At 48.3% G+C, this 14,617-nt stretch overlaps 1 protein-coding gene across 1 annotated transcript in view; it reads left to right on the top strand.

The window, feature by feature from the left end:
* The first annotated feature begins 49 nt into the window (after positions 1-49).
* HSF2BP (heat shock transcription factor 2 binding protein) overlaps positions 50-14,617 on the top strand; it is an 87,448-nt gene continuing 72,880 nt past the window's right edge. Inside the window, exons 1-3 of the mRNA XM_027547162.1 lie at positions 50-166; positions 962-1,216; positions 1,954-2,104. Of these exons, the coding sequence (XP_027402963.1) occupies positions 1,181-1,216; positions 1,954-2,104 (187 nt within the window). The 5' untranslated portion in view covers positions 50-166; positions 962-1,180. The remainder of the gene's footprint in view (positions 167-961; positions 1,217-1,953; positions 2,105-14,617) is intronic.

The following is a 14,617-nucleotide window of genomic DNA, read 5'->3' as shown; positions in this document are numbered from 1 at the left end:
CGCGGGCTGATGGCGTAACAAAGGCGCCGGCCGCCGCTCGCAGCGCGTTCTGGGAGCTAGCGCGGCTGCCTAGGCAGCCGGCTGAGCCGCGCATCCCTGGTTAGCTGCGCGCCTCTCCGCCTCTGCCGTCTCTCGGTAGCCAAAGCTCGTGGCCGTTGACGGCGAGGTTAGCCGGCGTTGCGTGTTGGCCGGGAAGAGTCCGATAGCCAGTTTTATGTGGTCTAGAATCTTTGCGCCCACTCCACTAAATCCTGGTCCGATTGGCAGCTCTTTCCCGGGAGACGCGGCACCGAGTCTTGAATCGCTTTGGACTCCTCGGCCGCCAGGGCGGGGTGGAGGCTGGGGAGAGAGGCTGCCCTTGGGAATTTTGGCGGGATGTTGTGGGCAGCCCCCCTCGAGGGCCGCTCTGGTCTCAGCGACAGGCGACCCCCAGTGCCCAGGTCCCGGCCGCGAGGATTGGGGGCGTGATCTTGAGGTCCGCCCGCGGGCCTGCAGGGCACGCACGCTGGGCACTTGGCCGTGTCAGCTCGCGGCCGGCTTCAGACAGACGAAGTCCTAGTGGTACAGTAACTGGTACCTTTGAACGCATGGGCACTGTGCGAACTCAGTGGACGTGGAGGGGCAGCTGAATGGACTGGGCGATGTGTCCCAGCTTACGGTAGCCGTTTCAGTTACGTACCAGCGGACTGGACTAAGTGGGGTCGCAAAGAGTCGGACACGACTGAGCGACTGATCTGATCTGATCTGATCGAGGGCAGACCTCCCAAGCAGTCTGTTGTCAGAAAGCTTTGGCCTATGCTCATGGAGCTGGGAGCTGAGTGCGGGAACCAGGCGGCCGGCTGCTGGTTCCCTTGAACCTGTCACCCCTTGGTCTGACATCCCTCGCCGAACGGGAAAGGCCCTATTCGATTTATTTCACCGGACACTTACGCGAGGGTCTCACTGTCCTTGTACTTTGCAGTTAACAAAGTTTACGAGTCTGGTTAAGCCAGAAGAGCCAAGGCGGGATCCCGCGGACCCACTCTGGGTCTTTCAGCCGAGAATGCTTCGAAACCTGCGGGGCCTGAGCCTCGCGGCTCTCCGTACCTGACTTTCGGCGTGGACGCGTTCCCGCGCTTTCTGGCGTGAGGGTCAGAGGGCGCGCCGCCGCACAGGCGCTAGAGCGGAGGCCGCGGCAATCATGAACGAGGCTGGCGGCGCTGAGGAGACCTGTCGGGTTAGTGCGGGCATCCAGGTCTCGGCCTGTGGGCTCTCCCGCTCCCCCACACCGCTCCTGGGTGCCGTCCAGTGTGCTCGGGAGGGCCCTGGGCGTCGTCCGCAGACAGCGTGCCTTGGGTAGGGGATGGCAACCCCTGCCTTGGAAAATTGTCCCAATCCTCGGGTGTGCGGGTCCAGGGGGCCGCACAGGGGGCGGTGGGCGTGCTCCTGTGATCCCCTGGGCCAGGCCGGGCCTGGCCGCCCGCGAGGCCCTGGCCGTGTTGGACTTGTCAGCCTTTGGTGCCCAGCTGTCGAGTTCAGATCCAGGTTGTGTCCGCGGTCCTGGGGTTCTTGAGAGTCACCTGGCTTCCCTGTTTCCCCGTTTCCCAGGGTTGTGGTCGGTACGAAGCAGGGCGGCCCATAAAGGGCCTGGCGCACCCAGTACACATCCATCCCGATGCCTTTCTCGCCTGATAGCTTGCTGCCGGAGCATTAAGAAAAAGTTGCCCGCGTTTTCTTTGGCGTTCTGGAATAGGGCCTTGTTGGCACTTTAAAAAAAACTGGCTCATAGTGTGAAAGCTGGGGCTTGAGCTCTCTGGATGTAATATACATAGAAAACAGTACATTAGGTAAAGACGTGCTTTGAAACTATTTTGAGCACACGAGGCCTTAAAGAAAAGGAAGCAAGCTGAGTTGGGCTGCTGGTTTTAGTCATCTGAGGAGACCTGTAATCTTGAGATCTGCTTGTTTTTCTAGCACATGGGAACTAAAGAAGAATTTGTTAAAGTCAGAAAGAAGGACCTTGAACGACTGACAACTGAAGTGATGCAAATACGGGACTTCTTACCCAGAATACTAAATGGGGAAGTACTGGAAACCTTCCAGAAATTAAAGATTGTAGAAAAAAGTGAGTCATATTTCATCTTCAGTAGTCACTGATGGTCACAGCAGTGTGTTTCAGCAGGTTTACCTTATGTAAATAACTGGGAAACTGGGAAGTGATTGTAAATAAACTTTAAGATACTGTTACAGTCTTTGTAATTACCTTTGGGAGAGTCAGATAAGACTTATAAGAAGGGGCAAAAGGCAAAGCACTCGCTCAGTCGTGTCCGACTCTTTGCGACCCCATGGACTGTATAGCCTACCAGGCTCCTCCGTCCGAGGGATTCTCCAGGCAAGAGTACTGGAGTGGGTTGCCATTTCCTTCTCCAGGAGATCTTCCCAACCCAGGGATCGAACCCGAGTTTCCCGCACTGCAGGCAGATGCTTTACCATCTGAGCCACCAGGGAAGCTCCATAAGAAGGGGAGGGGCCCACAAATGAGTAACTTGGCCTTGTGTAGGTTCCTGTTGGAGGAAGGGTTGCCAACTTTCTAGTGTCTGTTCCTAGCTCTTTACCTTTTATCTTTGGCAGAAGGGTTTTATACTTTTATTATTTAAAAGCTCTGTTCTAAAAATTAAGTCCTTTCTTGTATACATACATACAATCTTATACAAGATCCTCTTATGCAAGGATCCTTCTTTGTAAAAGGATCTTGCCATTTAGCAACCTTGCATGGATTCAGGCGTGTTTAGAGGTATGGTCTCTCTCGGTGGAGGAACCGCTCAGTTCTAGCACCGATTTAAGTTGCTAGAACTTGTCAGTTCAGGTTCTGAGATTTGAGCTCAGCCATTGCGTCAGGTATTGGTCTAGAAGCCTCTGTTGGAGTTCTTGGGGGTGTTTTGGATTGATTCAGTTACTTTCCTGACAGAGGCTGAGTTACTGTTAAATCAGCTGTCAGTGGTTAAGGCTAACTTACCGTTACACTGACCATTTGCTATCACTACCTAGCCTCTAGAAGAGGTGTGTCTGGGGGCCACATCATATCGTTAGCTCTAGTCCAGACAAGAAGCTGTCTGGACTCAACAGTACATGTCTCTGGTTTGTGGAAGAGCATCCGGTCAAGGGGCTGGCATCCAGTTAGAAGCGAGAGTACTATGTTCCCATGGGACCCTGCCTGTTTATTCTGCCTTAGGAGTCCTCGGATGCACCCTCCCTGGCCCGTGGTGTGCTCCGCGAGGCGGGCTCCTGCAGATTGCGTGCCTCTTACTTCCTTGCTGGTTGCCAGTGAAGACTCACTGAGAGAAGGAAGCCATGGGCAGGAGGAGTTGGGGGTGTTTCCTCCTGCTCCCTCCATAGCCGTGACCCTTGGCCAGGGGCCTCCTCCACATTCCCAGCTCTCACCAGGCTGTAGGAACACTGTCCCCTCTCCTCCTTTCAGCTGGAGGCCTGCTGTCAGTCCCAGCTGCCTTACCATCCTTGTCGGGTCTCTGGCCCCTGCTCTGCCCTTTGTAGGTAGTCCTTTCCATAAAGTCCACAGCAGGGGTTCTTTGTTTCCGCCTGGGATGTTGCCAGGTATGCCCCCCATCACTGGTTACCGTAGCTCCAGGTCGCTGTCGACCGCACGTGCGTTCAGCAGCCTCAGAAGAGCAGTCAGTCATCTTGTGTGCCTGTGTCTTTAGGGAGGAGAGTGCTGACGAGCAGCTGAGGATGTTAGCCTGCTGGGTAGGTATACTCCTCACTGCAGATTAACACACTGGCATTCTGAAAAACACAGGAACTTCTCATGAGCTGGTTAGCACAAGTCAATTTTTGGAGATTAATTCTCTGTCAGAATCAAACTAGTGGTTACAAAAGCGAGGTCCGTAACTGCATCCGTGGTGACACGATCACAGGCAGACTTTAGGAGGTCTTGCCTCACGGCCCTCGGCCTCCCCCCTGTGTCGTCACCTCCTTTCCCGTCGGTCTTCTCAGTCTGCTCTGCAGGTTCGTCCTCCTCTGCAGCAGCTGTCCAGCTAGTGGAGGCGCTCAGGCTCTTCTGCCCTCACCGCATGGCCTCTCCGAGGGCAGTCTGCACACTGGTGGCTTCAGCTGCCATCTTGATGCCCGTGGCTCCTAGGCTTTCCTCTAGCCTCACCTCTTCTCCAGGGTCGGGGCCTGTTTCTAACTCATACTTGGCATTTCTTCTTACTTGTTTCACATTCACTTCAGATTCTAGTGTGATCGGCCTGCAGCCCTCAGGAAGGACCTGTGTTCTGACGAGGTCAAGTTACTGGCTGGTTGAGGTGAGGGGGACCACTCACTGCAGCAGAGGAACCGTGGGCCTCTTGCCACCAGAGGAAGAGACAAGTGTTGCTCTAGGATTTGGAGCGGGGCGGAGTGTAGGTGGCATGCGGCGAGGCTGTGTTCTCATGGGCTCCACGTGGAGTAAGGCTGTGTGTGAAGGGGTCAGCACCGGGTCTCACCGCAGTGGCCCCAGGTCGTGTTTGCTTGGAAACTACAAAATGTAGATAAAAGAACATGAGGTCTAGGAACCTTTTATTTGAAGCCCTGCAGCCAGCTGGCTGTTCAGGCTGGGCTCCCTGTCACAGCAACTGCCATCCCACAGGCGAGTGCGTGTGTTTCCTCCTTCTCACCAGTATAAGTCCAAACAGCAGAAGTTCTGGTAGTCCGGGGTTTTACAGGATAAAACAAACCAGCCGCCACTGAAGGAGGGGTCATCATGACAGTTTCCTCTTGCAGTGTGTCCTTGGTAGAAATATTGTTTCATGTTAACTTGGCAGCCAGCTTTCTGTGTCTGTTCTCCAAGCCCAGCAGATTGCAGGACAGATTTTCACGTTCTCAGAGGGAGGCAGTGTTACTTTCTCACATCTGACGCGTGCTGTCCCTCCCCCACCCCCCGGACACTGGACTTTGGCAGCCTCCCCAGGGCACTGCCATCCAGAGACCTAGGATCTTCCTTGCTGCCCGCCTCTCCTCTCACTCTCCACTCCCCTTCCACCCCCTACCTGTCTCCTAGGGAGTCTTGTACTTTTTTCCTCGTGGATGCATCAAGAGTTCCTCAGCTGCCTCCACTGTCACTGCTACCACCCATGACCTTTTGCCTGAATCCCTGCTTCCCAACAGCTGTCACTCGCTGCCACTCGCCAGTCCACTCTGAATACTGTAGCCTGATTGGTTTTTGACAATTCAGTTCAATTTTGTCATTCCCCTGCTTACATCAGTTATCATGGTTTCTCCTTACTCTTCAGATAAAGACCAAAAAAATCAAACCCCCACCCAAAACCTCTCCCAGCTTAAACCTTAACACTGTACCACAGCTTGAAAGGCTTTGTGTTATTGGACTTAACCTCCTACACAGACTCACTTCTTATCTAACCGCCTAACTGTTATCTGTCTTCCTGTTAGATGCTCTCACAATATGCTGTACTTTTCCATCAGACAGTATGGTTTTAGCCCCCTCTTCCAGTGTAAGTTGGTATATTCTCTGAGCCTGGCTGATTCCTTGAGGAATCACATGAGCTGGAGCTCTGAGGAACAGGTCCCTCAGAGCCTGTCCAAGGATCGCAGGGCAGCAGCAGGAGCTGTGTAGCATGTGTTTATCCCCCATCTCCCTGGCCTGTGGTCCAGGGGAGCTCCTGGCTTTGTGTGCCTCCCATCTTAACCAGTGACAAGGGCAATGTGAAGATAGGAATGGGTGCCGGCAGGGAAGAAGGAGGGAGAAGCCACACACCTGACTTTAGGGCAGGTTTCTTTGGAGAACAGGTGTGGGTTTTGGATGCTTGGGATGGGCTCAGGCTGCACAGGCCAGCCAGGGAACTCAGGATGGCGTGATGGGTGTCAGGTCTGCCTTTCGCGTAGGAACTTAGTTTCCTGTGGGAGACTAGGCAAGTAGGTGGTAGAGGCTGGAATACTTCGGCAAGGGTATTGCCTGAGAATCTTTAGGGAACAGATGAGTATCGAGGGCAGAGGCAACATTAGAAGGAAAAGGGGAAGACTTTTTAGGCTAGGATGCAGCATGTATGAAAGTCACAAATGGGTGTGAGCAGGGTTGGGTGAGAGTTAAGCTCATTTTCCTGCTTGACAGGTGGAATAGAGGTTGGGGTAGTGCAGATGTCAGAAAATGTGAGCAGTTTATAGAAGACAAAATAATGATGGATTATTTTACGTTTGAAAGGAGAGGCAGATGGAAATGAGTACATGGAAATGATATCTAAATAGTGATCAAAAGCACATTTTCAGGGGAATGATTTTGTATCTGAGTGTAGGACATGTTGAGGACTTGGTTGGCAGATGGAGAATTAACGTAGACTGCTCGTCAAGGAAGGTCTCAACTTTATGTGAGGGTATGGACTCTGCCTTGTGATAGAATGTGAGGGGAAGTGGTTGGTTGAGAGTAACTGGGGGCCAAGCGCAGCAGGAGGAATCTGAGGAAGGAGTCCTCTGCAAGCTGCTGCTCATGAACGTCTACAGCGGGGGTGGCAGCGCTCACCTCGCTGCAGGCGTCGGGGTTGAAAGTGCCGTCCTCTTTGGCACCTGCTTGACCTAGGTGTGCCTGGGACGCCCTCCCTCAGGTGGAGGGGGCCCTGGCTGTCCACCTGATGACTGTGGAGCTGCACAGTCCTCGATGTGGGTGTGGCGGCTGGCTGCAGAGTCGAGCTCCGGTAGGGTGGGGTCAGCCCTTCTGGCTCCCTTGTGGCTCAGGGTCTGCTGTGCACAGAGGAAGTGAGCTCGCCCCTTCTCTCCCATCCCTCCCAGGCTTATTCTTCCCGAAGTGAAGGAGTTACTACCACATCAATGGGTGTCAACAATTTGTTTTAAACTGGGAGAGCCCTGCTTTTTTTAAATTAAAGTTTATGTAGTATGTGGTTGTTCAACCTGTAAAATAAATGGAGGTTGTATTTTATGCATAATTATTTGAAAAATTCAGTTTCGTAACACTTATTTTTAAAACCAGTGGGTACAGTGAAGGTGTTTTGATGAAAACAAGTGTACTACTAGAGATTTTGGAAGACAGTGTCCTATTTCTATTTTCATGCTGCTGGTTTTTTATTTTTGATCACACTGTGCAGCTTGTCGGATTGTGGTTCCTGATGAGTGAAAGCTCAGAGTCCTTGCCACCAGACTGCCAGGAAATTCTCTCCAGTTTCACTTTTAATTTTGGTTGTTAAGTAGCAAGAAAAAGACAAATCCCAGAGGTGAGTTGCAAATGAGAAGGCTTTTAAACAGCTCACTTTGCAACATCAGGATGGTTTTCAATTAAACTGATCTTGAAGCTTGGAATCAGATGTTTCTCAATTAAGTCACAAAGTCTAATTTCTTGTCTTTCCTAGTTGACTGGTGTTCATTTTGGAGAGAGATGATGGAAAGGCCACTCAGCCTGTTTAAACTTTCATTGTCTTATAGAAAACACTCTCCAGATGCATTCTGTTGCACTTGAGATGCTAAACAGTAGGCTTTGAGGACAGCTTGCCACCTCAGTGGTGGTCTGTCAGAGTCATCCGAAGTATTTAATTTTACATGTGGACACCAGGTGTAAACTGCAGTCTCACTGCTGACATTTTAAAATTTGCAGCATTAGTTTTAACTTTATGAACTTCCTTGTTTAAATAAGTATGTTTAAATGCCAGCACCGTGAGCCAACTTGTTTTGTACATTGACTCTCAGCAGTGACTACAAAGGAGTGCAGCCATGATATACTGAAGAGTTATTTGACTAGTTTTTTAGCAGTGGAAAAAATAATTTTGTATGATTTAAAATCTGTACAGCAGCACCTTGCCTCTGAGCACAGCGCAGTAGCACTTGCTGTGGTGGGGGCGGTGCTGTACCATCTATGCTGTCTGTGTCTGTGTTACAAATAGCTGCCAGCCGCCTGTGCCGAACTGACCCAGTGCCTTTTATCGGAAAGACAGTTTTTCCCTCCTGTGCTAGTGTCTTTTGTCATGGTGGCGATTTATGTACGGGTCTGAGTCTCAGTTCTTTCTTAGTTTTATGATTTATTTTAAAATTATTTTTAGATATTACTATTTATTAGTTTTTGTGTTGATTTTCTACTTGGTAATGTTTTTACTCTAGCTCCCTGATGAAACTCTCATTACTTGCTTCTGGAACATACTGATCACAGTTATTTCAGAGTTTGAGTCTGATAAATCTACTCTCTGGATCACCTGTTGATCTGCTTATATTGTCTATTTTTCCTCTTGGTGGTCCTGGTAATTTTTTTTTTTTTAATTATTATTGATTAATGGAGTTTTTAAAAATGGAGTGTGTTGAGCCTCTGGAAAGTGATATTTTTCTCCAGCAAGGATTTTCCCCCCAGCTTCTCTCAGGATGGAGTCCGAGTAGATCACTGTAACCCAGTCGGATTGAGCTGGTTCACGGCTGGTTTGAGCTGGCCTGTTTCTAGTTCTTTCTCCTTCTTAGGGTTTTGGTTCTTCTAGGGGATGTAACTGAGCGCTTGAGTCATTTCTCAGAGTCCTTCTGTCCAGGAGGCCCTGACCTTCAGTTCTGATCTCTCCAGTGCCATAAGACTGCTGGTAGCTCTGTGTGGCCTCCTGGGCTCTCTCCACCGCACCCCCCACCTCCTCCCACCCCCACCCCCCACCCCCACTGCCTTCCTCTGTAGCCGCTCTACCCTTACATGCTACTGAGTGCCTGTGGGGTCTCAGCTGTTTCATAGCTCTGTGCTCGATTCCCTCTGCCTGGTGAGAAGCTCCTCCTGACCTTGCTGGTTCTGCCTGTGCTGCTTTTGAGTGTGCAGGTGCCTGGGGAAGAGGGGCTGGAAGGCTGGGCTTGCTCCTTCAGTGCGCTCCCTCTCCTCTGGAGGGTCCTGGCTCTCAAGGCCTGTGTAGTGTGGTGACTCAGACACTTTGAAACAGCTTTTTGTGGTTTGTTCAGATTCTACTTCCTACTTGTTCTTGGAGGAAGATTGATCTGTTCAGTCACTGTGCTAGCTGGAAATGGAAGTTCTTCCATGTATGTTGTTATGATTTTTAAATTGTTACAAATACTTCGGGATGTCATACAGAAAATACAGGCTATGGAGACATTCTAAAGATACATGACAATTAAATGCAATACCTGAAGCTAGACTTGATGCTGTACCTTGAAGGAAAAAATGCTCTAAAGGGCACTCTTAGGTCAAATGACAAAATTCTAATGTCCATGGTAGATTAGATAAAGGTATTAATTTGTCTGAAGTTGACAACTGTTTATACTGGGTGCCTAAGACAGTATCCCTATTGGAAAATATTCCCTGAAGTATTCAGAAGTAAAGAATCGTGCTAATATAACTTACCCTTAACTGGCTGAAAAATACAGTGTGTATGTGCTTGTGTATGGTTCAAATAATGAGTGAATGTGGTGAAATGTTAACTGTAGGTAAGTCTGTGTAATGGGTACATGGATATTCTTTGTATTATTTTAATCCATGCAACATTTTGTAAGTTTGAAATTATTTCCAAATAAAACATTGAAAAAACATATTATAAAATGGAAATACTAATTAAATGTTTACAGAACCGTAAGCATTCCTGAGGTGCTTGGGTTCTTAGCCGTGGGGTTTGGAAAGCACTGCACTCCATGATTTCTAAAGCATTTGTGGGGTTGTTTTGAGATTAATTTCCCAGGAGCTTGATATGAATAAGAGGAGGGACCTTTGTTTCTGTTCAGAGTAGAATTATTCTGGCTCAGAGAAATATGAACTAGAGAGAGAATCATTAGAGCACAGTCTAATCATTAGTGAGTGAGTGCCAAGAAGAGATGTCTTTTTAAAGCAGGATGATACATCACCACTTTCTGTTTTGGCTGTGCTGGGTCTTCACTGTGGCACGTGGGGTTCTCCAGTTGCAGTGCACTGGCTTCTCTCGTTGTGTCCTGGGGGCTCCAGTGCAAGGCTCAGTAGTTGCCCCACAGCATGTGGGATCCTCGTTCCCTGACCTGAGATCAAACCCAAGTCTGTTGCATTGGAAGGCAGACTCTTAACCACTGGACCAGTACGGGAATCACCCCAAAAGAGATTTAATTTGATCAGAAGTTTATTATTCGCTTCCCTGATGGCTCAGCTGGTAAAGAATCTGCCTGCAGTGTGGGAGTCTTGGGTTCAATCCCTGGGTTGAGAAGATCCTCTGGAGAAGGGAATGGCAACCCACTCCAGTATTCTTGGCTGGAGAATCCCATAGACAGAGGAACCTGGTGAACTACAGTCCATGGGGTCGTAAAGAGTCAGACACAACTGAGTGACTAACACTTTCCTTTATTGTGGTCCAGATGAAGTATTAGCAGAATGTATCAAGTCCAAGTCCTGGCAGGAAACAGAAGATGTAAACAGAGTATCGTGAGGACAGACCAAGGTGGCCAGGTTTGGGGCACCAGGAGTTGGGAGGCAAAGGCCCAGGACCTGGAGGAGTGGGGCTCTGTGGCCTCCCAGAGAGCGGGCAGGTTGGCAGGATGGTGGGTGCTTGGCATGGCCACAGTCTCAGCTGCTTGAACCTGGCAGGGGCCATGTGGTGGGGAAGCAGATGTCCCAACCTGCCTCCTGTTTTTGTTTCCTGGGGGAGGCCCACTTTCCAAATTCAATAGGAATCCATAAGCAAGGGAGGCTGGTTGCTATGGATGTTGACTTCAAGCCTCTTACCTGTTGGGCCAGAGCAGGTTGGAGAGATCTGAAGGGCACATGGGGACTGTCCAGAAAACACGGAATGGGAAAGGAGAAAATTGACCGTTCGGGGCTTATGGGCTGAGGAGCAGACAGCTAGCCAAGGTGGAAGCGGTAGAGACGTGTAGTTGTTCAGTTGCTCAGTTGTGTCTGACTCTGCAACCCCATAGACGGCAGCATGCCAGGCCCCCTTGTCCTCCACTATCTCCCAGAGCTTGCTCAGATTCTTGTCCATTGAGTTGGTGATGCCATCCAACCATCTCATCCTCTGTTGCCCCTTTCTCCTCCTGCCCTCAGTCTTTCCCAGCATCAGGGTCTTTTCCAATGAGTCAGCTCTTCTCATCAGGTGGCAAAGTATTGGAGTCTCTGCGTCAGTCCTTCCAAGGAATATTCAGGGTTGATTTCCTTTAGGGTTGACTGATTTGATCTCCTTGCAGTCCAAGGGACTCTCAAGAGTCTTCTCTACCACACAATTTGAAAGTATTAATTCTTCAGCGATCAGTCTTATTTATGGTCCAATTGTCACATCTGTATGTGACTACTGGAGAAACCATCAGTTCAGTTCAGTCGCTCAGTCGTGTCCGACTCTTTGCGACCCCATGAACTGCAGCACGCCAGCCTCCCTGTCCATCACCAACTCCCAGAGTTCACTCAAACTCATGTCCATCGAGTCGGTGATGCCATCCAGCCATGTCGTCCTCTGTCGTCCCCTTCTCCTCCTGCCCCCAATCCCTCCCAGCATCAGGGTCTTTTCCAATGAGTCAACTCTTCACATGAGGTGGCCAAAGTATTGGAGTTTCAGCTTCAGCATCAGTCCTTCCAATGAACACCCAGGACTGATCTCCTTTAGGATGGACTGGTTGTATCTCCTTGCAGTCCAAGGGACTCTCAAGAGTCTTCTCCAACACCACAGTTCAAAAGCATCAATTCTTTGACACTCAGCTTTCTTCACAGTCCAACTCTCACATCCATACATGACCACTGGAAAAACCATAGCCTTGACTAGACGAACCTTTGTTGGCAAAGTAATATCTCTGCTTTTCAATATACTATCTAGGTTGGTCATAACTTTCCTTCCAAGGAGTAAGCATCTTTTAATTTCATGGCTGCAGTCACCACCTGCAGTGATTTTGGAGCCCCCAAAAATAAAGTCTGACACTGTTTCCACTGTTTCCCCATCTATTTGCCATAAAGTGATGGGACTGGATGCCATGATCTTAGTTTTCTGAATGTTGAGCTTTAAGCCAACTTTTTCACTCTCCTCTTTCACTTTCATCAAGAGGCTTTTTAGTTCCTCTTCACTTTCTGCCATAAGGGTGGTGTCATCTGCATATCTGAGGTTACTGATATTTCTCCTGGCAATCTTGATTCCAGCTTGTGCTTCTTCCAGTCCAGCGTTTCTCATGATGTACTCTGCATATAAGTTAAATAAGCAGGGTGACAATATACAGCCTTGGTGTACTCCTTTTCCTATTTGAAACCAGTCTATTGTTCCATGTCCAGTTCTAACTGTTGCTTCCTGACCTGCATACAGATTTCTCAAGAGGCAGGTCAGGTAGTCTGGTATTCCCATCTCTTTCAGAATTTTCCACAGTTTATTGTGATCCACACAGTCAGAGACTTTGGCATAGTCAGTAAAGCAGAAATAGATGTTTTTCTGGAAATCTCTTCCTTTTTCGATGATCCAGCAGATGTTGGCAATTTGATCTCTGGTTCCTCTACTTTAAAACCAGCTTGAACATCTGGAAGTTCACGGTTCACGTATTGCTGAAGCCTGGCTTGGAGAATTTTGAGCATTACTTTACTAGTGTGTGAGATGAGTGCAATTGTGCAGTAGTTTGAGCATTCTTTGGCATTGCCTTTCTTTGGGATTGGAATGAAAACTGACCTTTTCCAGTCCTGTGGCCACTGCTGAGTTTTCCAAATTTGCTGGCATATTGAGTGTAGCCCTTTCACAGCATTACCTTTTGGGATTTGAAATAGCTCAACTGGAATTCCATCACCTCCCCTAGCTTTGTTCGTAGTGATGCTTTCTAAGGCCCACTTGACTTCACATTCCAGGATGTCTGGCTCTAGGTCAGTGATCACACCATCATGATTATCTGGGTCGTGAAGCTCTTTTTTGTACAGTTCTTTTGTGTATTCTTGCCACCTCTTCTTAATATCTTCTGCTTCTGTTAGGTCCATACCATTTCTGTCCTTTATTGAGCCCATTTTTGCATGAAATGTTCCCTTGGTATCTCTGATTTTCTTGAAGAGATCCCTAGTCTTTCCCATTCTGTTGTTTTCCTCTATTTCTTTGCATTGATCGCTGAGAAAGGCTTTCTTATCTCTCCTTGCTATTCTTTGGAACTCTGCATTCAGATGCTTATATCTTTCCTTTTCTCTTTTGTTTTTCCCTTCTCTTCTTTTCACAGCTATTTGTAAGGCCTCCTCAGACAGCCATTTTGCTGTTTTGCATTTGTTTTCCGTGGGGATGGTCTTGATCTCTGTCTCCTGTACAGTGTCATGAACCTCATTCCATAGTTCATCAGGCACTCTATCTATCAGATCTAGGCCCTTAAATCTATTTCTCACTTCCACTGTATAACCATAAGGGATTTGATTTAGGTCATACCTGAATGGTCTAGTGGTTTTCTCCACTTCAATTTAAGTCTGAATTTGGCAATAAGGAGTTCATGATCTGAGCCACAGTCAGCTCCTGGTCTTGTTTTTGCTGACTGTATAGAGCTTCTCCATCTTTGGCTGCAAAGAATATAATCAGTCTGATTTTGATGTTGACCATCTGTTGATGTCCATGTGTAGAGTTTTCTCTTGTGTTGTTGGAAGGAGTGTTTGTTATGACTAGTGCTTTCTCTTGACAAAACTCTATTAGACTTTGCCCTGCTTCATTCTGCACTCCAAGGCCAAATTTGCCTGTTACTAGAGGTGTTTCTTGACTTCCTACTTTTGCATTCCAGTCCCCTATAATGAAAAGGACATCTTTTTGGGTGTTAGTTCTAAAAGGTCTTGTAGGTCTTCATAGAACCGTTCAACTTCAGCTTCTTTAGCGTTACTGGTTGGGGCATGGACTTGGATTACTGTGATATTGAATGGTTTGCCTTGGAAACGAACAGAGATCATTCTGTCGTTTTTGAGATTGCATCCAAGTACTGCATTTTGGACTCCCTTGTTGACCATGATGGCCACTCCATTTCTTCTGAGGGATTCCTGCCCGCAGTAGTAGATATAATGGTCATCTGAGTTAAATTCACCCATTCCAGTCCATTTTAGTTCACTGATTCCTAGAATGTCGAACTCCTGTTTGACCACTTCCAATTTGCCTGGATTCATGGACCTAACATTCCAGGTTCCTATGCAATATTGCTCTTTACAGCATCGGACCTTGCTTCTGTCACCAGTCACATCCACAACTGAGTATTGTTTTTGCTTTGGCTCCATCCCTTCATTCTTTCTGGAGTTATTTCTCCACTGATCTCCAGTAGCATATTGGGCACCTGCCGACCCAGGGAGTTCCCCTTTCAGTATCCTATCATTTTGCGTTTTCATACTGTTCATGGGGTTCTCAAGGTAAGAATACTGAAGTGGTTTGCCATTCCCTTCTCCAGTGGACCACATTTTGTCAGAACTCTCCACCATGACCCGCCATCTTGGGTGGCCCCACACGGCATGGCTTAGTTTCATTGAGTTAGACAAGGCTGTGGTCCGTGTGATCAGATTGGCTAGTTTTCTGTGATTATGGTTTCAGTGTGTCTGCCCTCTGATGCCCTCTGGCAACACCTACCGTCTTTCTTGTAGCTTTGACTACACAGACCTTTGCTGGCAAAATGATGTCTCTGCTTTTTAATATTCCGTCTAAGTTTGTCATAGCTTTTCTTCCAAGGAGCAAGCATCTTTTAATTTCATGGCTGCAGTTACTGTCTGCAGTGATTTTGGAGCCCAAGA

The sequence above is a fragment of the Bos indicus x Bos taurus genome, chromosome 1 (genome assembly GCF_003369695.1).
Source record: "Bos indicus x Bos taurus breed Angus x Brahman F1 hybrid chromosome 1, Bos_hybrid_MaternalHap_v2.0, whole genome shotgun sequence".
Taxonomy (NCBI): domain Eukaryota; kingdom Metazoa; phylum Chordata; class Mammalia; order Artiodactyla; family Bovidae; genus Bos; species Bos indicus x Bos taurus.
The sequence above is the reverse complement of the archived record's forward strand: the minus strand, read 5'-3'. Positions and strand labels throughout refer to the sequence as shown.